Source organism: Corapipo altera, unplaced genomic scaffold (assembly GCF_003945725.1).
Source record: "Corapipo altera isolate COAL_440 unplaced genomic scaffold, ASM394572v1 55, whole genome shotgun sequence".
Taxonomy (NCBI): Eukaryota; Metazoa; Chordata; class Aves; order Passeriformes; family Pipridae; genus Corapipo; species Corapipo altera.
The window spans coordinates 896,668-922,623 of NW_020884882.1; the positions used below are offsets into that span (position 1 = coordinate 896,668).

Consider the following 25,956-nt stretch of genomic DNA (forward strand, 5'->3'; position numbering starts at 1 on the left):
AAATTATCTTACTGTTCAAAATCAAGCTGAGCTACCTCTGTGCTGACTACAGGGATATCAAGGAAATACAAAACTCACCACAAGAGATAGTTTAAGCTGGGACTTTCGTTCTGAAAAATCCTTCTGCTTAACTGACTCCATCCCTTTTTCTTAGCAGTTTGCACAATCAGGAACAAAAGTTTCAATTTGTAAGCTATAAATCTTAACAGAAATTAATTGTACCCACTATAATTAGCACTTTGGAGCTCCCTATTTATGACCTCTTTTCTGGAAGACAGTCTGGCTACACAAAGTCCAATATCAGATGGCAAATCATTTTCCAGCCTAAATTAAAGGCAGCATTTGGTTATATATAGCATCATATCTTCTATTAAGTTCAACAGGAGGGATATTACTGCACTAATTAAAAAAAATGCCTTCGGGGTGGGGGGTAGAGGGACATAAAAAACAGTGGATTTGCATAAAAAAGATGGGAAAAAGTATTTTAGTGAAGCATAATGGTGCACTTTCTCTTGCAAAAATACTCTACTGAATCTTAAAAAAATAGAAAAGGTCACTGCATACAGTAGAATTAAGGAAGTAAATGAGTCTAGCAAAGGCAAAAAGCATTTAACTATCAGCTACGGAGCCCTTTGGTTTCTTGAAAATCTGGAGTTAAAACTACAAACTCCCACACTTCAATTTATTTCAGTGAAAAGAACCTTCCTACAAGGAGCCATCTCCTTTCCTCAATATACCACTTAACCACATCGCTTGCTGAGGCCTCACAAGGTTTTTTTTTTCTTCCAATTGCTTGTGGTTTTGAGGGATTTGAGCTCTGCTACACTAATGGGCTGCACAGAAACTACTGCAAATGCTTGAACACCGAGCAGTTCTTAAAAATACTTATTGTGAGCACGCAAAGTGCAGGGCCAGAGAGAACACTCAGCACCACGTCACCCTGTGCACACACAGACAGTGTGAGCAAACCAAAGGTGTGACCAGCAGGACCAAGAGATGGTGCTTGTCAGCTCCAAGCCACAATGACAATGTATTGAGTGAAAAATCTTGGCAGACAGAGCTTTCCCCAAATTAATGCCACTTGTAAGAAGAAAAAGATATAAACAATGAACTTGCTGAAGACACTGGCCCGTTCATGCCCTCTGCATGGCAAACTACTGCACAAACAGCCCTGTGTTTATGACAGTAATTCCTACATTTTGAGGATGGTACCTCAGCTTGGATCCCAGAGGCCTCACATCTTCCCAAACAGCAAGTGCAGATCATAAACTGGGTGAGCTGTGGCCTCCCATCACCAGTAGAGGAATAAAAAAAGTGCTAGAAGGCCAGTGGGCCATGGGTATTTATAGAATAAAGCCTGCTGATGTCATTTTAAGCTGAGGTCTCTTTGTGCTGGATGGCTGTCAAAGATGAACTGAAAAGCTAGTCAAAATTTTCAGAATGGTATTTATTTCAAAGCCCATCTTTCCACAACTGTTTTCAATTTAAAAACAAAAGTAAACTGCTTTTTAGCATAAAATATGTGCACTTTTTACACACACTGAGATTCATTTCCTATGAAACATCTTGAAAAAAAGTATTTTGCACAATAATATAAAAAGATTATTTTCTGATGTCTTACAGGGCTCTTCCTTTATCAGCTCCCTTCACCTTTATTGGGATTTTGTTTTGTTTGGCTGTTTTAACCTATTTACAAAGCCTAATGTCAAATGTACAGTTGTTTGAATTATAATCATAAATTATAGCTTGGGGGGGTTGGTTCGTATTGAAATGAAATCCTTTCTCATATCACCTGAAGTTCCTCTAATGATAATGGGGAAAAAAAGGAGAGGTGGAAAAGGCTACACGAGCCAAATATTGATTTTGTATTTGCAACATAAAAGGAATGTACTGGAAGATTTCCAAATAGTTATTTATCATTTTCAAGACTGGATAACACGAAGTAGTCCAATGGCCACTAATTATCTACTATCTAGTGGAATAAACAGCAGTTTATCCTGACAAGGTGTGTGGGTTTTCCACTGGACAACTAACCAGTTACCTGAACTGCAAAGTAGTAACAATTTACAGAAACTGTCTGCATTTAACACCTTTTATTCAGGGATCCTAAAAGATTTTGGACACTGAGGACAGGAATGGTCCCTGCTTTATACAGGGGAATATTATGTCAAGAAAGACTGCATAATTCACATCAGTTCCTGCAGGAGAAAGAGACACAAAATTCTGACATCTCAATTCTAATAACTTTTTTTTCTAAGCTCTCAATGCTTTATGACTTTGTGAACCTGTAAAGGACATGTAATATACCCCTGTAAGCTGGGGAAAAGTGGCAGCTCCCAGCAGTCAGAATGTCCAGGTAGTTTCAAGTAACTTAAAAAAATAACTGTTTTTATCCAGATTTTTTAATATTCTTGGATTTTTTAAACTGAAAGTTTAGCCTTTTACAATTTAAGCAGCCAAGGATTAAAAAAACCCCAATCTATCTACACAAAAAATCAGTATTTATGTCTCTATCCATTAAATTGCTGAGATGGTCCTACTTAGGGCCCCACACTGTGACAGGCTGTCTGCTTGACTCTCTGACATCCCTGGGTTTAGCATTTCCTTGAAAACAATTTCATTTTACAGAAGAATGAATGGGCAAGAAGAGTAGTCAGAGTATCTTCCCCAATGGCTTCTGAAGAAAAACCAAGCCCTTGCATTTATGTCCTGTATGTAGAAACAAACACCCCCTCAGCCAGAGTCAATCAGCATCATCCCACTGACTGCAGCAATGTTACAGCACTTTGAGCCACCGGGGGAAGTAAAATCTTTGAAGAAAACTGTAAGATGTAGAACACTTCTACTCATGTACAGTGTGATCGTGTGTTCTGGCTGCATCTGTTCTAGTTCTTTACAGGGGTAACTGCTCTGCTTTCTAGGTGGAATATCATCTTGAACTGGACAATCCCTCAATGGATGGCTCTTCCCTGCAGTAGTTCTGGATGGAAGCTGCTTCTTTGGAAGGTGACAGCAATCAGATTCTGATCTCAAACAGCAAACTACACCCTTACTGGGAGTTGTAACTTCCTCCAAGTGAAAACACACAACTACTTCTGAAGTGCAGTGATTTCAACACAGAGTAGGTTAACAGGACGATGCCCAGGAGCAGCTTTGGGGTCATCACATCACTGTACAGACCACAGGGACTGAAGGACAAACCGACCAAGGGCACTGCGTGGGAAAGGTCTCCAACACCTCTGGTTTTCTTTCTGGTTGACCCTCAGGGACTTGTTCCCAGCCATGTCCTCACACTGGGATTTTCCCTGGCTATAACAGTGCCATCACCTCTGTCACCAGTGTAAACCCACTGCATTCCTGCCCGCCTGGCACAGTCACACAGCCTGGGAATCACATTCAATCCACTTCAGCAGCTTATTGCTCTGCCCCTTCACCAGCCAGGCCCTAACGTTTTTCAAGGCCTATACCCTTGAAATAGTTACAGTCAGCAACTATTAACATAATTGTGAGCAATATTATAGCAGGAAAGGGAAACAAAGGCTTTATCTACTGCCTGTATGGCAAATTAAATTAGCTTTTTTCCCCTCTAAACAGAACATTATGCAAGTTTAACTCCGTGTGCTCCTCTAGCTTTCAATGAGCAGAACACAATTGTTTCAAAGAAAAGGGACAAGCAATACTTACTAGGTTATTTACTATCCATTGTTTGACTTCTATGTATAGAAAACAATTTATACAATGCTCTTTTTAAATTCAATGATTTCCCTGGAGTTGCCTTTCAGTAGTAGGAAGTTGCTTTTTAATGCTTTTCATTTTTATCTCCTCCAACTTTCCATTTCCACAAGTTTATTTATGACAGTAAGACTTTTTATACTCCCTGTAAACACTTTTTTACCTAATTATGTCTTTTGATCTCATTACTTTGTTGCCATGAACATTCTAAGACTGGCTGATGGATTTTGCCATGTCCTTTTCTCAACAGATTTTTGCCATGACTTTGTGCTCACTGACAGAACAGATGCTGAGATGTTTCTCACCTTTGCTACCAACTCACCTGTCACAGCTACTAAATTTGCCTGAAACCCTGTGGTGTGAAGAGAGACAGTCTCCAATTCTCTGTTATCAAAGTTTCCCTGTGATGTTATGATTTGCTGTCTTTACCAATCCCCAACATTCCATGGAAGATATGAAAATGGAAAAAAAAGCAAGCAATAAGCAGACATTACACAGAAAAGCAGAAACTTACACCCAACAATCTTCATCTCTGCATCAGAAAGAAAGGGGAGAGAATAAAGGGAAAGGAGAGAAGCCAGGAAATTAAGACAAGGAGAGAGAAAAAAGAGAAAGAAACATCACTCACAAGTAGAAGATGAAGCATGCACTTTTCATCAGAGCATCAAAGTAAAAGACAGAATACTTATCAGCACATGGGGAAGGGGAGGGATGTCCTGGGGGGACTGACAAACGCCAAGCCTATGCAACAGATTCTGATCAGCAAGTTCTGTACACAAACACAGCTGCAATCCCAAAGCAGCACATGCCTCATTGCTCTTAGCTCTGGGGAAAGGTAAAATTGTCAGGATCAGACTCATGGCCTTAAACCCAGTAGCAACTTAGAAAAGGAAAAAAAAGAAACTATCACAAATGAACAAAACCCCACCATACTTCTTCATGAGGCTGCTTTGACTGAATCCCTTCTGATTTGGACAAAAAAGACAATGGAAGCCTTTATGATGCTCTTCTCAGATCACAACACAGTAGGAAACAAAGAACATTTTATCTTTACAAACGAAGACAGGCATGGTTATTTTGTACAGTATTAAGCTTGTTCTGCACAGTCATGAAAGATATAAGCCCATAAAGACCAGTTTCACTTTGTTTCTTAATGATGACCAGCTACCACTGATGTTGCTCATAGCTGAGGGACAGAAAAGAGGGTTTGATACAGTGAACTAATACTACAGTTTAGAAAACAAAACAGGACAGGAAAACTGTGTGGTAAGACAGACCTACAGAACTTTAATGGTTAAGATGTGCACATGTGAAAGGATCTCCTACTAAAAAAGAAAATGAAAATGTTCAAACCTATGAGAAAGAAGATTAATTTGAAATGCTAGAGTTATTTATTTTTTAAAAATTGATTCTTTGGTTCAGAAGAATGATCACTGCATATTTTAACGGTACTAGGTGACATAGTCTATTAATTTACTCATTAAAAAACATTTTTAAACCACACTGCCTTGAAAAACCTGCATCCACTTGCAAAATACAAAAGTCATGAACTTTCTGTGCTCTTTTCTGGAAGAAAAAACTCTGTGTTTAGTGACAAAGAAACAGTTCTGGGGCAAAGCAAGGAAAAGGTAGTTTGACAAAGACAATTAAAGCAGCAGACATGGTTGAGAACTGCTCATGTGCACGGCAGGCTTCGGTTTTTGTTTGGTTTGGGGGTTTTTATTTCTTTTTTTTGGTTGTGTCCCCAGTTAATTATTTTTCAACATAAGACAATGCTCAGAAAGCTAAGGAAGAATGTTTGATCCTGTAACAACACAAACACAAAGTAAATTGATACACATCCCTTGTTCATGTAGAATGGCCAATCCACCTGAAAGGTGACTTAACCCAAACGTTCTATCCTGGATGGCATGTCAACTCAAACCCCAGTTTGATCAATTGTTTTAAAAGCTAAGAACAGGTAAATATGTGCTGTCACTTGAATATCTCAAACATACTTTCATTAAAAAAAAATATTGATAAGTAATTAGAATGAACACTGTTTGTTGCATTAACGGAGTTCCATTACATTCCAATCTCCTAATTTTCATGAGAACTCCTTATCCTGGAAAATACCCAACAGAGTGAGAGCCTTTGTTCAGAGCCCCATTCATGATCACCTCTCTCTTCACATCTCATCTCTACTCTGGCCATGTCCTCATTTACAATTACAGTGAAAGTCCATTCACACTTCCCTTGGCTGCCTTTCTTTTCTTACCTGGTGTTTACAGACATGCACAAACTGCTCTTCTCCACAAATGGGAGCCTTTTCCTTTCCAAATACAAATGCCTAAAGCTCTGCATCCAAACTCTATATATGAAAACCTCTTGTAGCCCCCTTTGAACCAAGGAGAAGTTCTGTGTGTCCAATGTCTCTGCAGAGGCAGGAAGCATTTAACAGCAGAATGGTGGTCCTTTCACACACTTGTTACTATCAATCAGGATTTTAAGCATATGTATATATATCTGTATGTCCAATTCCAAAGAGATTATCATCCTAAAATCCCAGTGTTTTCTCCCACAAGAACTGTGGTTCTCCCAAAGAAAATCTGGAAATTTGAATTAAATGCAACGAATAGAGAATTTTAAAAGCTTAGAGCAGGAGTACTTTTTGCATGAAAACTGCTGCCTTGCTTGCTCCAGCTCTGGGCCAAAGCCCTGCCCAAACCAGCAGAATACAGGGAAACACTGAGGACACAAAGCTGTTCCTTAAGCACCTGAGGGACTCCTCCATACACAGAAATAGAGGATAAAGCAATTCTTGCAGAAGAATCAATTCACTCACACAGCTATGTAAATGTTATTTTTGATGCTGACTTTTCTAGCTGTGATCCAGCTATTCCAGCTGACACATCCAGCTGGGATCTCAATTACAGTAGATCACCTTGCAGCAGCTGTTTCTGCAGATGAACCTGTAATAATTCATCTTTTCTTTATTTGATTGCTTTGTGTTATGACTGGAACTGCTATAAGGTCACTAAAACCTAAAATTTATAATTGGCCTTATAGCCCACATCCTCTGCTGCTCTATTACTATTTTCAAGCTCATTAGTAAATAAAAGAGATGTTCTAAATCCTTTGACTTTAGTTTCTAGAAATTCTTCCCACCTACTCCCTATTTTATTGTGGTTTCTGAAGAGCCTCCACACAGAAGCTACAACAACTACTTCTGATCCTGATGTGTCACTGCAGCCTCTCGAGTAACAAGACCTGATTTTTTCCCCGTTATGCTTTCATAAAATTTCCCATGTCTGCAAAGTCATCCTTGGTCTTGCTTGTCATGCATAGCAATGAGGGAACAGTCCAAATGCTACACATGCAGGCTCATTCCCAAGCCCATTCCTTCCTGCACTGCAGAAGTGAGGACAGTGTAACACCAGCTGTTGTACGGCTGCACGACTGGCTACGCTCCGGGTTCTTCCCTAACTGAACTCTTGGCTGTGCTGGGGTTACCTCAGCTTCTGCCAAAACAAGAAGCATCTCCAGCTATTGCTCCAGAATTAAGGATCAAAGGAAGCACAGCAATGTTCCAGCCAAGACACCTGTTGGACCAGGTGCTCTGCAAGGCCAGCTGGAAAATCCAACCAGATCCCTGTGTATAGTCAGGGATCACACCGACTCCAAAAAATCAAGGTTGCAAATGGAAACTCTTTTTCCAGGCTTTGGATTATTGAGAAGAAGAAACTTCATGCATTTAAAAAGAAACATCTCTACACTTGAGGGATAATCTCCACACATGAGGGATATCCAAGTGTCAGGGGTGGTGGGGGGAGTATCCTTCCAGATCACCTTCTATAATGTTCATATAACACCCTCTATGACTATAATGTCCATTGATTAAAATGATTCAGCATACCTTCCCAAACCTGGAATTGGCATTTACTGATAAATAAGGCAACTCTTCTGTTATTAATCTTGCTCAAGTAAATCCCCCATCCCAGTACAATTGTGTGGGAGAGTATGAGGAAAAAAACTACCAACATTTTCAGATTAGAGCTGCTGTGTTTACCTGGCATTATAACATCAGGAAAACCCAGCTTCCTGGTAACAGAAACGCCTCTGTTGAAGATCATGGGGTTTTCCCTTCGAATCTGCTCCATGTCGCCACGAAGAAGCTGAAGAGAAATTATAAGTCCTGGAAAAAAACACAAATATGTTCATTGTTTCTGACCTAAGAATTAGATGTCTGTGTATACAAGGCATGCAGGTAAACTAATGTTTTGCTCCACAGTTAATTTAAGACAAGTATATAAACAGAGTTCTTTTCTCCCTTGGAGTAATTTAAAGCTGAAATGGAAGAAACAAAACTGTTACAAGGGATCAGTCACAAGCACAGCATTATATTAACATACAACGTTAAAAAATCAGAATACTTGATTTCACAGACAGGTCACAAGCTACAGCAAGTACTTCCATTACTTCAATTCCTCATACACAGCAGGTTACAATACATGTGTGAACAATGCCACCTCTATCTGAATAACCACACGGTGATGTAGAACATCTCTAAAGTACCTTTAATCCTGCTTAATACCATGAAAAAAATTAAATCTCACAGCGTATCAGTTCCACTTGTTTCTTTGACTGCTTCATAAAGGGGTGTTGATTTTAATGAAATTCCCATCAGTACCTCAACACATTTCAGGAATAGCAACTGGCCAAACTGACTTCAGCAACCAGCTCTGTTGTTCAGTGTATCAACTGAAAAACAGCTTGACCAGGAATAATTACACACGTAATCTCAGTCCAGCTGTTTCCTCCAGTTGCTTTTATTTTGTCCCATACTACACCCCTAAAGCAAGGATAATGTATTGGTAAAATTAACAAGTCCAGCATTACGATATCAAACAATACCAGGATTAAGCTCAGCCCTGCAAGCTCAGTCTCACCTGCTGAGCACACGCTACCAGCCTCAATATCCATGGGAATTACCTTCACACAGTCATTTCCCACATCCTTTATCTCCTTCCATGTCAGTCAGTCAATAGTTCTTTGTATCCTCCCTGTTCACTCTCCAGAACAACACACACCAAACCAAACTCTGGTCTTGCATGAGCCAAGTTCTGCTGTTTCCTAAGTTTAATACATGGGCTTTGTGAACAATATTTAGTCACCATTTTGTCAGACAAGTTACCAGAGGAATGAAACCAGGAGGATCATGTACCTCCCACCCAATTCCTGCTTTCTTCCCTTGAAGTTATTTTCAATCCTGCTGTTTGGCTTCAGCCAAATTTGGCAAATAAGTGGATATCTAGATTACAGGAAGACTGTATAGATTTTATGAATACTGGGAGTCGGGATGAAAAAAAAAAAGAGCATAAAGCCTTAAAATGAAGGAAAAGGGAGGCCAACCAGCCAGCTGGACAGTCAGCATGGATGTACTCAAAAGCTGCCAAAACATGCACTTGCAACTGTCCAGCTAAGAAGGCAGAAGAGCACTGCAAAGCTCTGCAGGGAAAACACAGGCTTGAAAACCATGGAAAAAATCCAGCCCTTTTGGATACCATGTGCAAGTGGATGTGTGTGTGTTGTCTATGTGCTACAGAAGGTTCCACAGCACACAACAGACACACGTTCATGACAAATCAGTCTTGACTATTTTTGCCACTTACAGAAACACTTTTTCATTTTATATCCTCTTCTGCTATTAAAAACAAACCAATGAAAACAAATTTAAAAAATTGCAGTGCAAAAGCACTAGAGTGAATTTAGAAGTTCAGACCTCTCAGTACTTAACAAAAAGCACCAGAATTAATCTGTCATCTATTAGAGTCAGCCACTATAGGTAATAGAATATATAATTTTTCCTTCATGGTATTACATATATAACTTATGTGATACTTTCTCACATAATCCATCCCAAAAAACTTGTGCCCAGCTCCCTGCTCTCCCCACAGGTTCTGTACTCCCCACTCCTCTTTTCTACCCAGCATATCCTTCCACTTTGTTTCTATTCCTCACAGCAGATCTGAAGGACCAACTTTGCACAAGACCTGGGAAGGTGGTGAGAGGAAGAACCAGTGAGCTTTTCTCCAGGGAAACATCACACTCGTGGTTTGAGAATTTCCTCACTCTAAGAGTGGGTTCTGAGAGGCCCAAATCATATTCTTGATGCTTAAATCAGCCTGCAACCCTGCCCTTCCCACAGCACAACTCCTCTGCCAAGCTTCAACCTCCTATTCCAGAGATGAACTACATCTTAACAAAATGCCTGAAATCATTATTTTAAAAAGCCCAAGGCAAAGGTAAAAAAGTTATAAGCAACTCAGGAAAATATTCTAATGATAACTAGTGGATAACCTGAACTGTAACAGGAGGAGCAGCAGGGAAGGAGACCGCCTTGACACATGGTAAAATGCCAAACCTGAAAAATGTTTCATTTGCTTATTGTTGAACTTAATATCTTCTATGGTAGTGTGAACTGCATATTCCACTACAGCATCTCAATATGCAAACAAGTGAAATTAAGACAAATTCAGTATTTGGTCATCAGAATGCCCATGAATGAGGCACTTGGTAATGAATGCAAAACTCGCTTTAATGAAGCACAACTGCATCCTATCAGCTGGTTCATTTGGAATGGCATAGCAATGATCTCTGAATTAGCAACTCCAGACATCATTAAATGAGGTAAAAAGATAAGATTTACTTTCCATATTTATCTGTCATTAGCTGGGAAAGTAAAACCTCGCATCTCAGTGAATTTCTCTGCTATAAATAATCAGCGGTTTCCTAAAGGGAATCTTCAGCTCTTGTCAAGACAAACAAGCACAAGTAAATATTTACCATAGTTGGAGCTGGGTGCTGTGTATTTGGTGCTGGACTTGCGGATGATATTTTCATGGATCTGGCACCACTCATTTTCGTTGTTACACCTAAAATAAAAGAACACTAATTCAAGTTAAACGCTTTCTGCTGAACCATCTTAGAACAGGAGAGTCAGCTTTGGTGTAGAGATAATATGAAAGGTTTGGATGAATGAGAGAAATCCCACGTAACTCTTGTTTTTAGAAGTGGAAGGAAACAAAATATTCTCTAATAGTTATGCCATTTTTATGGACACCCTGGAGCCAGCAGCGACTTTTCTGTCACCAAAGCCGTTGTTTCACTCTTCAGATTATGACAAGACCAAGAAAGCTCTGGTTGTCCTGTTTGAATCCTGTGTACGCAGAAAATAAATTTTAAGCCGAAATTAACTACTGCCATATATTACCTTTTTGTTTTTAATTTATTAAAAAAGTTAAAATCAAGAAATAAAAGTGAAATTTGAAAGACTAAACAAACACCAGATTTTTTTAAGTATCTCAGGAATTTACAAAATGAGTCTTTTGCTTACCTACATATTTTACAGAATGCCTTGAAACATGATGCAATCTCCCCAAACTCCAGAGCCCAAAATGCAAGAATTGCAGTGTCACTGAGAAAGGAATCAAGGAAACAAACCTCACGTCCTGAGTCCATAGCTCACTGTCCCATTGTATGAGAGAGGGACATTAGACTGGGGGAGAAAGGCAAAGAACTGAAGTGTCCCTCTTTATTAAGCTTTTACATGAAAGATGAGCCATATAATCTCTTCTCTGTGAAAAAAATGGAAACTTTACCACAAACAGTGCTACGTGCCAAAAAAGAAAGGAAAACCAGTATGTTGATCAAGTCTAACTGCATTTTAAATTCAACTGTGCTCTATTTAAATTACAACTGCAAGATTTAATGATTCCCCATGAAGTCAGCAATTTTTAACTCAGCAGCAATAGTGAATCTTATTTCCCCTGAAAAGCAATTGAATTAAACAATTTAATTAAACTTCTGTCCTGTTGACTCTTAAAGGTTAAAAAAAAAAGGGAAGCTAATGCTCTAAGCTTTCAGTTCCTATGAGTCTTGAGAAATAACTCACTTTGCAAAACTTCTCCCAAGGATATGAACATTTTTTCCCTTTTTTGCTTCCCCCCAAGAGTACAACACACCAGCACAACCAAGGTAAGATACAAACCAGCTACACTGAAGATATCAGGGATTTTTTTTGTTTGCTGCATTATGTAACAAGAATAGCATGGCAAAAGAAATTAGGGCTATCTAGAACACATAGCAGCTGGTCATTTCTTACAGCCTCTGCATTACAAAACCATGTACTGCCAAGAATAATGAGAGAACCCACAAAGCCTGTTATGGCACTTACTGACATCCCCCCAAATGCTACTGTAACAGCAAAAGGAACAGAGGCAACTTGGAGCAAATGAAATACAAAGTGCAGACAGTAAAAGAGGAAAATATGGAGAAAACCCCTTAGGAGTTACTTTCTTCCACTGTGGTACCCAAAAGTATTCATTTAATTAAAATGCTGATCAGGCTGCAGTCCTGGGTTATCTGGTGCAGTTAGATTGGGATCATCCCACCTCAAACCTTAGCTCCACCTATCCCACCATCCCTCCCTTCCCCTGCACTGGGTTTAGGTATCAGACACCTCAGCTGACTGTCAGGAAGTCCAGAATACATAAAAACCTTCCCACACTGGCCACAGGACATGACACTTTGGCAGGGGAGAGGAGTAGCCAGGCTGACGTCCCCTACCCTGAGGTGGCTGGATTTGGGAGGTTAGAGGGTACAGCCCTGTCTGTTCCTGCTCCTCTCTTTATGGATCTCTGGTTCATAAGTTTGTCTAATCCCCTTTGGACCTGCTCACACTACCTTGGGTCGTATCTCTTCCCACTATCACTTTTCTCCTCTTCAAGCTGAAGGTCCCCACATTCTCCATTTCTGATAAAGAAATGTCCCTGTGTCATTAAACATTTCACTTGCTTGACTCCCCCCCTTCTATCATTACTATATCCCCTTTGGGAGGAGACATCAGCTATCCACAGTCACTCAAGACAGGTCAGCACTGAGGTGACCTTCCAGACCTTAACAGGATGGTAAATTGACTATATCTGCACTCCCCAAAACAATCTCTCAAAACCAAAACACAACAGAGCTGAGGCATTAATGGCCAGTACAAATCCCCTGTCAGTAACTGTGGTGTTCTGTGCTAATTCAGCTTACTCTTCAAGCAAAATAATAATTATCTTCACATGGCCAAGGCATTAAAAGTCATTTATCCTACTGCAAATAATATTCTCCTAGAAGTAGAGGGATAACCTATAGGACAAATTCTATACTCTCCTCCATCCTCCCAGGTAAGATTACAAAAAATGCCTACCCTCTGATAATTTTTTAGCTGTTGTACCAGCCTCTGGAGTGCAAGTTAAAATAGATTTCAGCCTCCAGTGACTTATGTCTGCCAACAAACCTGAGCCAAAGTTATCCCAAATCAACAAACCGTAAAGATTGCTAAAGCCAGTGCTGTACCAGGTACCAAGGTAAGCTGCACTTGGCATTTCCTGAACACAAAAAGGAGGATATTCTCCCAAGTTTGACATGTAGGCCTGAAAATATCTGCTTGGACTGTGTTTTATTGTGTTCAGATTCTACTTGTCCAAATACCAAATAGATAACAGAACGTATTCCTCCCCTAGATAAGAATTTTCCCCTGAGCCAGCCATCACCTTTTGAGGTCAGCTGGTTCCACAGTAGATTTACCACTTGGAATGTTTGCCATCCCCCAGCTGGGGACAGCAATGGGATGTACAAATAGCAACTATGGAATATCAAAAGGGAAAGGCATTCAGGCATTAAGGGGAAAGAATTTTAAGTGCTAGTGTTGGAGAAGGAGGAAAAAAAGGATAGAAGGAAAATAGGACAAAAAAATAAAACTGAAAAAGATAACATGAAAGAGAAATACATGAAGTTTTTAGAGGGATGGTAAGATTAACACAAAGAGTAATGTTCAATGAGCAAAAACTTTCATTAGAGATAAAAGTTAATATAAAAATAAATACAAAAATATGAAACCAAGTGATTTTAAAAAACGGACTGAGAATTTAATTTCCATCTCTCTTCTTAAATATTTTACATGTATATTAAAAAGAATTATAAAAGTAAACCTTTATGCTTTTACATAATGAGCTTATAACTACAGCTGTGGTACTATATCCTCTTAGAGAGATTTTAACATGACTGTGGGATTAACAAAGAGGAAAATCTCAATTGTGAGAAAGAAGTATTTTTCAGCCATAAATCTTTAACAATAATAAGGCAAGCAGAGAAAGACTGGTGAAGTAAATTGATTTTTTTTCCCCCCTCCCATAAGCATTCTCTCTTGTGGATCCAGCAAAAGTCTCCCTGAAAGACCGTGTATTTGTTTCAGCCTTTGTTAGGTTTTCAGTCTCTCAAATTTTTTCCAGCTTCTCCCTGTGAAAAGGCTTTTCTGGCTGGCTGCTGGCTGCCTCATTTGTGGCAGCCGTAAGCTTTAGCTAGATAGTGTACAAAAGGAATGCTTTTTACTGCTCCTTGAAAAACACAAATACACCTCCCTCCTTATTTCATCTTTACGATGGGTTTGAGTTGGCCCAGGGCATGTTAGCAGTAATCAAAATGAGAGCAGCAGGTAAGAAAAGCAGTTCAGTGCTGTTTAAGCATTCATATTCAATTTTAAACTTACTAAGGACAAAACCCTGTCATTTCAATTTTAGCCTACAAAGCAAGAAAAGGGGGGTTAGCTAAAGCAATGTGCAAAGAGAAGATGCAAGAGATAAACCTGTGAAAACTCTGCCATGAAAGACCAACAGCTATCAAAGCTGCAGAGGGGATAAGCTGGTGCCCTTCAGATAAATCCACGTTCCCTTCTGAATATATCTGCTGGAGTTTTACAGAGAACACTCCAAGCAGGAGTAACACAAAAGAATGAATGCACAAGACTTAAAACAACCCGAGAGAGTGATAATAGTGATAAAAAATTACAAGCATCTGATTACAGAGCTGAATTCTGTTATGGGCTCTCCTTCCCCTCTGGGAAGGCAGCAAGGGCTGCGTGGGGGACACAAAAACAAGGGTTGGGGGGAGCAGATGTGATGGTACAAATCTGCTCAGGCATTTGGGCACACACTGCTGGCACTCTGGGTGTGTGAAGGGAATCTACGTCAACAAAACACTTCAGATTAAGAGGAAGAAAAGGGAAGCTCTGTATGCTGTAACTTTTATTGTTGTACCAGGACTTTGGATTGCTCTAAGTCACTGTGTGACTTTATTTGTCCACTATTTTAAAAAGTTTTTCCTCTTCTACTTTTCAGAGAATCAGAAGCTAAAGATGCATTAAAAGGGCACCAAAAGAGATATCTGATAACCAGAATGTTCCATTTCTGTAAACATTCAAGATGTTGCAGTTGCAATTATTAACACGACATCTACAAGGACAATATTAACATGAACTACACAACCAAAACCCACTGGTCTGAGATAAGCTGAAACTGAATGGTGATAAAAGGCCAAAATTATCCAAATTCGACCAACAGAGAGAAGAAAGATGACCATTTTCTTCCCTGTAATTTGATATTTCTGCTCCAGAGATATTTCTGCTGGCAAAGGAAGAATGGAGGAGCTGACTCTGAGAGACTTTTGTATGGACTTCAGAGATTTCTAATGTACGAAGAGAAATCCAAGAACCTTTCAGTGAACAGTAAAAGACATTTTTTTCATTTATAGTTTCCCTTGAAGGTCAGTTTTTCTGCTGCTGAATGCACTTCTCAAAGAATAACAAAGTTCTGTAACCCGCCAAATTATCTTATTACTGTGGCCACAGACCACAAAGCAGTGTCAGCTGTATCTCAGCCCATCTGCAAAGCAGATCTTGCCAGTAGTTATTCTCACTGACAAAAGATTTAAATACTCCCTGCAGTCTCCAGACAGTTTGTCTGTGGCCTCTTTATTACAACTGTGAGACCACATTTTGGAATAAGGATTTGTTAGTTCAAAGTTCAAAATCACAAATAATTGTAAGACAGATTCCTGCTCAGGAAGTGTTGATTTGAGTTTTTCGGTCACACACTGTTGACTTCAGTTGTTCTCTACCTCCTTTTGTGGGTCACTGTGACTGGTAAGGAACAGGAGATGGAGCACAAGTAACTATTCCCTTCAGAAGATGAAATACAGCATACTTCTTTGGGTTTGAGCTTAGCAGATTTTAAATAAATCACATTAATAAAAGAGCAGCTTTGCATGTCCCAGACTTGGGCAATACTCAATAATTTCTGAAGCATTTCACATACCTGAAATATCTGTGGATAATATTCATTAGTTTCTATGAGCTGCTGGAACAATAAAGTAGTAAAGAACTTCCTTCTAGGAGTTACTCACGTGTAAACTTTGAGAACAAAATCCTTCTCTTCCTTTATTTCAGAGATTGACTGAAGCACGTCCATGATGCTCAACACTGCACAGCCGTAGGGGCGGCGATAGTGTAAATGAGGGGGCCCTTTTTTGGAATCATTGAGCAACATACGACCTACAGTGAAGAGAGAAATGTAAAACATCAGGGATTGACACACAGCCATCCTGTCTGTTGTGTTCCATGACCCCTCTGAGCAGGCAAGTTTCAACTCCAGCCTTCAGTCTGATATTTGTGCACTGGGTCTGCTGGAGGTGGAACTGGTTTTCCCCTCAGCAGCCTCAAAATGCTTGGCTGTGTGTTGGTACCCAAAGAGGTGTTTTGGTAGCACACCAGTGATGTTGAGCAGTGCTGGGCTGTGCTGGTACCCAAAAAGGTGTTGATAACACACCAGAGATGCTGGGCAGTGCTGGCACAGCATCAAGGTGGCCTCTGCAGCATCCTCCCGACACCAGGAGGCTGGGGGTGGGCAGATCTTGGGAGGGGACACAGCCAGGACAGCTGTGACCCAAACTGACCAAAGGGATGCTCCAAACTACATGGTATCTGCTCAACAATAAAAGTAAAGAGAATGGAGGAGGAGAGAGGGACATTTGTGACTGAAGTTTTTCTTCTGGAGCGACTTCTCCATGCACTGAAGCTCTGCTTCCTAGGAAGTGGCTGGACATGGACTGCAGATGAGAAGTAGAGAATGAATCTTTTGTTTTCCTTGGCTTCTGCACACAGTCTTTCCTTTTGCTTTATTAAACTGCTCTGACCTTCACACCCATGAGTTTTCCTCCATGTTATCCCCCTCCCAAACCCTGTCCTGCTGTAGGGGAGTGATATTGCACTCGAGCTTGGAGGACGTCTGGAGTCCAGCCAGGGTCAACCCACCACAACTTCTCACTCCTAAACTGCCTCAAACCCAGAGGTCCATTTGAACCCACCTGACCCCCTGGGCTGCTTTAATTAAGGGGCATCACCTCATTTAGCTAAACAGAACAGTCAAGGGCAAAGTGAGCAGCATCATGTCTGGCCATCTTTGATTTGCAGCTCCACGACACGTATTTGCATCCAGATGGGCTGACTACAAATCATCCCTGCACTGAGCCAAGAATACGCCTTGTACTCACCCATCTGATCCACACAGAGACTCACTGCGGGCCCTCCATTATAGTTCAGAATTTACACAAATCCTTACTTTATACATTGTGTATAATATATATCACATATTATATATTGGTCATAGATCATGTTTGTCTTGCAGCGCAGGGAGGAGAATTCTGAGGTACAAAGCTGCTCAGTGACTCACTTCCTATTATTAAGGCAGTTTTAAAATAGAGTAAAAAATGCCAAGGCCAGAAAAATCACTGTGATAATCTAAGTGAACTTGTAACATTACACACAATAATTTGTCCAGTACTTCCCACATCAAGGTTAACACAGCATATCTTCCTACAAGCTTCATTAATCACCTCAAGCGATAACAGAGTCATTTGTGGCTTCGAAGGCACATTGGCATTCACAGGACAACACACAAAGCTGTGGTTTCACTAAGCTGTTCAGACCTGCTGTACTTCAGAAAAGGTGTCTGTGGCTGCTAAAGGGTGTCAGCAGTGACTGGGCTGGCAACAGGGTTAAACACCCTTCCACTGCAAACACTCCCTGGCCATTCCTCAGTTAATTGAAAACCTGAAAAACATGATGACAATGCACTACTCACTTGTTTACAATAATATAACTGAAGAAACTGTCTGTTATTCCCACTTTATGCTGTTAACATTTTAGGTCTAATATTTAAAACTATTTAATATTTAACATAGGTAAAATATGTACTTGCTAATTTCTCAGGGGAAGTACAGACATTAATAAATTAGATCCATTTAAACCTGTTACTAACTAATTATATCCTTTTTAATTTCAACTTTTTTCTCTCCAACACCTTCCATCTCTAAGAGATTCCAGCAATTGAATTCACACACCAGAAATCAAACAGTCACTTTACTTTAAACACACTGCTGGGCTAAGAACTTTGAGCACTGCACTATACTCTGTAAGGCACATTCTAAATTCAGCTTTTGTCACAAATACCTCCCATTCTTGCTACAGCAAGTGTCAAAAAGAATAAATGAAGCCTAGCCTGGCCTGGCTGACTAGTCTGAGAAACCCATTCTCCCTAAACTTCAGTTTAGGCATCTCCCTAAACTTAAGTGTGGGTTCTTGGAAGCACCACAGACTCCTACAGTAGAAAGCAGACCTTTATATATATTTGTTTAACAGCCTCTGATTTACTAGATGTGGATGGGTATGCTGCTGTCCTGTCCTGTAAACTAACTATAAACATCAGTAAAAAGACCTCATTTGAAATTTTTAAACAATAAACAGAAAGCCTTTTTAGCTTGTCCCTCTCCCCAAATGTGGTGTTCAATCAAATGTTTTGTTTCAGACTAAGAAAAAACCATCACTGTTAAACAGTCACCAGTAACTTTCTAACACTTAGCTCCATATGGTCTGAATGTTAATCAGTCTATGACTGAGTTTTGGAAGTGGTTAAATCATTATAAAGTCAGCTAATTAAAACACACATTTAAAAATACTCTAAAGGCATTGTTAATTCTATCTATTCCAAGCACTAAATCATACTGTACCTATTCGGATTACATGGGCAACTATGTACAAGTCTCTCTTCATGTCCTTGCTGCTGAGGTCCTGAAAGATTGGAAAAAATACAGACATTAAGAGGAACATGGTGCACTTCCAACATAAGTGCCTGTAACTATATTACACAGATGAAAACTCAAATTCCATGTTACAGAAAAAGAGGCCAAAGCTTCTAAAAGTAAGCTTGAAAAATAGCCCAAAAACCAGGAAAAGGGGAACCTACGGAAAAGCAAAAGGAAAGCTGGAGTGAATGAGGACAAGTAAGTATAACTGACCCTGAGAGACATTTAATAATAAAGTAATAGATTAACAAAACACACATAACACTTTTCAATAATTCATTACTGCAGCATTTTGCATTCACATGTTAGAAGACAACTGCAATTTTCTTGGCATGTTGTAGTTTTCACTGATAACTTTATAAACAAATATGAACTTCAGAGACATTTCTCTGCCTTTTTTTTTAATCACGGGAAAGATCTAAGAAACATTTGTTCCTAAAAACATCAGCATTGTTTAACAAGTTTTCCTTATGCTACTAACCTCCCAGACAAGAAGATTTTGAACAGATACTATGTACTGTGAGAATATTCATCCATGTTTTAGACTGATGAAAAAAGGCTGCCCCTTTCTCCACTCTATTAAGTGCTGTCATCTTACTTTCAGACTGCTTATGGAAAAATTAAGTGGAACAATCTCAGATAAAATCTTGTGGTTTTGCTTAAATGAACTCCTCAGCTTAGAGGTTTTAAAACCACTGTAAAAAGAAATAAGTGGAATTTTTATATAAAGGTGGGGAGGAAATTTAAACTGTGGACAACTAAGCTCTGCTAATCCTAGACTGAACCAATTTAGAATTAAAATTTGTATTTTGCTGAAAGCTAAACCACAAATCTTAAGTCACACAGCAAATTTCTTTCCCATGTGACTTGAGAAACCAAATCTCAACAACTGAGATTATGATGGCAATGCAACCCCAGATTACAGTGACATGTAGCACAATAAAATCTGGGCACAGTGACTGAGAACCAGGCACAAAGAGAATTTAATCCAAGGAGAGGTGTCAATCCCTTCCCAACCATGTTATATTGCTAAATTACAGCAGTCAAGTAATAAATTCATGGCTGTGTCTCCTCACTGTTTAAAAGCAGCACTGTATTTCCCAGGGCAGCATATGCAGGGAGTTGCAAATACACTGTTTGGGATCTTGCTAAAGAGCAGATCGTGCCTCTCCTGAGCCAAAAAATTAAGCTATAAACGTCGTCCTTAGCATTTTCTCTGCAAGTTTTCTTCTGCTGCTGCACCAATAAGGGAACACACTTTCTAGGCTTTCTCCATCACCCAACATACCAGTGTAGCAGCATATGGTAGCCTTTATCTTACATGTCTTGGAGACATGAAGTTCCACACTAAGAGGGGGTTTGACACAGTTTTAATCTCAACAGTGCCTGACAAGACATTTCAAAGAGCAAAAAAACTTGGAGGTAGTGCTTAATGCTCTAGAGAGCAATAGATTCCTGAAAATATCTGTGCTTTGACAGGGACAATTTTATTATACTATCTGATTACCAGTTCTAATTAACAGCAATTTAAAGAACTACTTTTTTTAAAGGGCAGCTGTCAAAACATCAGAAAATGGCAGGGCATGAACATATTGATGGGTTCACACTTCAGTCGCTTTTCAATTTCACAAAAAAATACACTGTGTCACAGTCAAGAGGCAAGAAATGTGGGCCCAGATGGCCTTGTATTTGAGTTTGTGCAGCAGAGGCTTTTTCCAAGGCAAGAAGTTCTTATAATGACATGGACCAAACAGTCAAAAGCCCCAAGCCCTGTGAGGAAGTTTTCAGATAATTCCTCTGCAGAGAATCCATGCACATGACTTAGGACCAGAAGAGGACAAACTACATTTATTGTTTGCTTGTGTGCCATATAAATAAAGACAAAAAGGCATTTTTAGGACTGCATCCACAGGGTGAGTACTTCCCACATCCTTCTGAGCTGCTGCTTAAATGATACTGGTTCACAATTAAAATAGTAATATTATAATTCTAATTGAATGGCTTTTTAGAAAATCAGTCCTAAATTTTCCCTCCAGTATTGGGTATGGAAAAGAGTTACTCTCTAATAACAGTTAGTTCTTTACAGTGTTGGTTTCTAGAAATGCCTAGTTGTATGTTAAAAAACCCAAACACCATCACAACCACCTCCAAACCACTGTAATCAAGGATACCTGTCTGCAACTGATTAGTTATTTAATTCAGTTGCCAACCTCATAGGGTAGGGAAAATAAGGTATTTCACAAAAATAACGAGCTTATACTGTGTAGTTATGTTTCAATTCAGACCCAGGAATGTTTCTAAAGTGTGCACAGGTTGAGGTTTGCTTGAGTGAGCTTTGATCTTCAGAGCGAGCAGCTTCTCACCTTCGCTATGATATGACAGCAGATGTAAAACCAAAGCCTAAAACCAAAGCCTGAGTAATTCTGATATCTTACACAGGGAGACAGCTGAACCCCTGGCAGCAACAGAGCAGGAAAAGACAGGGATCCCTTGAACTGTCTAAGATTGGGCTTCTTGCCTCTGGGAAAGATGAGTTTTTGAAAGATACTGCGGTGAGAGAGGGCTAGGAAATAAATAAATAGAGTCAAGATGAACACAAGCTTGGGAGCAAACCTGATAATCACAGAATTATCTTATCTTGGAAGCATTTCCTAATTAAGAAGTTATGGTAAGACAGAACCATTGGGGATAAAATGGTTATTCAAAAAGCAATTATTTGTTTCTCTTTTCCTACAGACTTTGAAAAGTCCTTTGAATACACTGATGAAAAACACTGTATCAAAAGCATGCCATTTTTTGCACAGATAATTTTTCCAATTATAATTTCTGTTATGTAGAGTTTATGTTCTAGCAGAGTGAGAGAGTCTAAGCACCTACATCAGACAGAGGGATGGAGTCTGAGCATCTCAGAGAACTGATACTGCAGCAGCTTTGGTATTTTTGTACAGTAACACCAAAAGGCTACTTGGGGGGGATCTCTGGTCAGGAGAGGTGCTGCAGAGTGGCACTGTCTGCAATACTCCAGACTGGCCTTTTTTACACTCTGTCATAATATGCAGCAGGTCTCTCCTGGAACTATGTTATGTCCCTGGCTGCAGTATATCATCATTTTTTTAAAGAGTGTAAAGGCTGGTTTGAAGGTCACCAGAGCAAAACTGTTCCAAACTGTTCACCACAGAGTGAAGCAGGACAGTTGTTCCAGAAAGTTGACCCAAAGTCATGTGGCATTGATGTAGACGGGGAAGTTTGATGGCGAAAATCTTTTCTAGAATGATGAACCTGAGGTCTGAAAGGGTCAAACTCGATACAAAGCATCCTATCCTGCCTTTTGGGAATATTCCTTAGGGATATTCCATAAAGACCAGACACCAGAGCTGGAGCTTGCTCCCTGGGCACTTTCTCTTAGCAGGGAAAGACTCTTGGTGTTGAGTTACCAACCATGGAAACACTAAGAGACTGTTACCTCTGCTGCTGTTTAACCAGCTGCAGCACTTCCTAAACCCCAACTGTTACTGCTGTCAGCATCCATGTCAGAGCTATTTTTGGGCTGACCCACACCTCTTACATCCAGATGGAGGCAGAACTGAGCATCCTTATATCTGGCTGGATACACTCTGTTCCTTAAGAGGAGAAATTTCACTATCTTCTTAAAGGAAAAAAAGGAACTGTACTGGGAACCTGTTTCAGTGTTCAGCCCTGCCTGACCTTAGAGGGTTCCACTGCCAGAACCAAAGCTTATATATCAATGCTCTCCGCCGTATTTTTTTCTTCACTGAAGGTAAAAATACTTCTGCCACAGAGCTTCCAGCGTGTGCACGAGCTAAAGGTGAGACACGATGGAAGGTGTTTATCACACTTGGGATCTGATATTCCTCACAGTTATTCTGTCATGGGCTGTTAAGTTTCAACGTCTCTGGATTTTCGTATCTGAGAAAAAGTGGCAGATAAAATCATGGTCTGACATATGATTCAGAGGGAATTCTGAGGGAATTTTAAACATAACTTAAGATCACTGCAGAAAGGGATTTCTGACAAGGGCATGTGGGGACAGGACACGGGGTAATGGCTTCACACTGCCAGAGGGCAGGGCTGGATTAGATACCAGGAAAAAATTCATCACTCTGAGGGATGAGGCCCTGGCACAAGAGAAGCTTGTCCAGAGAAGCTGTGGATGCCCCATCTATGAAGGTGCTCAAGGTCAGGCTGGATGGAGCTTTGAGTAACATGGTCTAGTGGAAGGTGCCCCTGCCCATGGCAGGGGATTGGAACTGGATGATCTTTAAGGTCCCTTCCAACCTGAAACATTCCGTGATTCCACGATTCCATTTCCGTATAACCAGTACAAATAAAGAAGGCAGTCAGGTGAGGGGTGAGTCTGAAGAATCAAAAGGAAAAAAAATCTGAGCTGACTATTTCATTCCCAAATGAGGAATCATCTGCTAGGAGCCAGACAGGTGTTACTCCTTCAGTCTTTCTGGCACAGAAAGTCAAAGACTGCTGGTGCACTTGGTGGTATCTGCTGTGCCTCAGGATGGGGCAGTTGTTTGCACAGACCTGCTGGGGGAACTCTGGATGTCACAATGTTCCCTTTATTCCAACCAATTCCTCGTAGCTCAACTTGGCTGTTGTTTCTGCAGCACATCCTGTTCCCTCTGTCCCATCCACACCCTCTGCTCCCGACCTGGGAGGGTCCTGCACCATCCACCTGGGGCTGCTACACGGACACTCCAGTGGGCTGTGACAAAAGTCTGCCTGCAGAATTTTCAGGTTTCCTCTGTGTGCTGTTGGAGTTGTTTGCCTGCCTTTGTCTCTGAAAAAAGTGCTTTGTTTTTTGTTCAGGCCCTCACAGCATCTTCCTGTGCCCTGATATCTAAGAGCACAGCACATGCAATGAAAATATTAAAAATTTCACACTATGAGCAGGAAAAGATGCACTTCAAAGGAAGTACTTTGGATTATTTACTTAGCCATAAAAATAATTTAGAAGTACATTCATTTTCTACGTTAACATTTAGTCACAACCATAACAAAACTTAGAAACAGCTTCTGTTCTGCTCAATATATTGGAAGGGAAGAATTGTTTTTCCCCCCTCAGGGTGAGTGATCTCCAGCTACACTCCTGGAAGGGCAGAAGGAAGGGAACAGACACGTACTGTGAACAGAGCACACATTCGATCGATCTTCTCCGGGTTCCTGGGGCCTCCATTCTTGTTTAACCTCACCATAAACCTCTCACTGAAAAACAAATAACATTAAAAAATGTAAGTGTTTCAGGTACACACTTCAACAGAAAAATGCAGGTAGGTATGGGTTTTACTAAAAAAAAGCTGCAGTGGTTATTATAATTCCAATGTATATGAAACAGTACTCACTGATCTTCCTCAAGTTACACGGAGTAGCACAGAAGACTTTTAATAGTAAGTACTCTGCTTGTGAAAACATTGTGTTGATGCATATTCATGATGCAATAACATTATTTTAATGTGAATATAAGAAGCACAGAATCTGAGCACATTACAACTCCTCCAGGCAAAGGCTAAGGCAAACTTGCTGAGGGCCTTTGGTAAAACTGAGTTCATTAAAATCCACTCAAAACTAAAAGTAACAAGAATACCAATTAAGTAATCTCCTCTAACACACAGTATTTATAGAGGCAATATCCTAATTCAAATACATTAGGATTCAATTGATACAACTCTTATCAGTCAAATTAATCAGCCCTTCTATGAATAAAACCAGCATGTATAGCCAGATTGCAAAATGAACACTCCTTACTATGGATGGTAAGACATGGACATTCATATTATTTCTAAAGACAGAGAATTTATGCATAAAAAAGAGTTTGATGAGTAATTTTTTCACAAGTGTGCAAGACCACACCAAGTATTTTCTTCCTAGATTTTCTAGACCAGAATTTTCATCCTAGATTTTCACAGAAATAAAACGAGAGCACATCATTAGATCTTCCAGCTACAGTTCCATTATCTCACAGGTCCTTTCAAGTCTATCCAGTATGACTGTATCAACTCCATTAACCTTTATCTGACACATTTTCCAGTACTGTTGGCCTGAAAAATATGAAAACACAGTGTAGACACTTTGGTAGTTTGCTCCCAAAGGCCACTCATCCCTACTGTTAATCCACATGGATTAATCACTGCCTGATTTCAGTGTGCAGCCAGTGCTTTTTGTTACTCTTTCTTCTGTATGTTAAAGAGCCCTTTAGAAAAGCTCATTTCTTACAGGGCAGCAGTGACAGCCTCCCAAACAAGTAAGCAACTTAACACTGTTAAGAAATTCAAGAAAAAGTGCTGGAATTGTTTTATAGAACTTACTCATGGTGCAATTTTTCAACAGCATTTCATGAACAGTTCTAAAAATGTAGGATTGTAACAGTCTGGTACTGGCACCACCTACACCACAAATACCAACACACACATCTGTGTACTCCACACACACGAAGCCAAGTCCCTACTCATCCTGACTGGAATGTATCAGACATCACAAACTGGCCTTTTCACTACAGCTCATGCAACCTGTCCATTGTAAAGGCTGATATATTTTCAGAACTGTTGCTTTTGTTGGAATGGCTCTGCAAGCACGACTCACACACCTCGTTATAACCTCTGCAAGATTATTTGTGTGAGTTTATCATGCTCAGCAACCCAGATCATTCTCTCTGGCTCTTTTGCTCTCCCTGTTATTCACTATTACCCCAACCTCCACGTATCCCCCAATCCCATTCAGTTATAATTTTAATTAATTTGTCACCAAATTGCTGAAATGCCACAAAGAAATCCAACAGAAACAGATATTTGATGATTCTCTACCTACAACTGCTTTGAGATGTCAATTAGTAAGTTAAGAATGTTTTAGCAAATGCTTTAATGACGTGGTATAATCAAATCTTTTAGTAAGAATTCTGAGATGTGTTAAGTGGAGAGCAGGGCAATATTACAACTTCAGTACATTACAACAACAGTTTTACTTCTTCATAGTTACCTCTATCTACCTAATACATAATTCAATAACAACATTACATATTCTATTTTAAATTTCCAGTAAGATATATTTTTGAACTTTCAACACAGGTTTCTCTTTAATTATTTCAGCACTAATGACCATTTCATTTTCATACAGAAGCTGAATACCACAAAAGATTTGTCTGCCACAAAAGGCTGTGCAGGCTGTCCCTCAGACAATGGCAGAGAAAGGAGTGCCAAA

The 25,956-nt window shown here is 39.9% G+C and overlaps 1 protein-coding gene across 1 annotated transcript in view; it reads right to left on the reverse strand.

Annotated features, from left to right (window-relative positions):
- DOCK3 (dedicator of cytokinesis 3) overlaps positions 1-25,956 on the reverse strand; it is a 172,301-nt gene that overhangs the window by 71,558 nt on the left and 74,787 nt on the right. The window contains exons 10-14 of the mRNA XM_027640285.1: positions 23,886-23,967; positions 18,658-18,718; positions 15,997-16,144; positions 10,558-10,646; positions 7,781-7,906 (exon numbers count right to left, since the gene is read on the reverse strand). Of these exons, the coding sequence (XP_027496086.1) occupies positions 7,781-7,906; positions 10,558-10,646; positions 15,997-16,144; positions 18,658-18,718; positions 23,886-23,967 (506 nt within the window). The remainder of the gene's footprint in view (positions 1-7,780; positions 7,907-10,557; positions 10,647-15,996; positions 16,145-18,657; positions 18,719-23,885; positions 23,968-25,956) is intronic.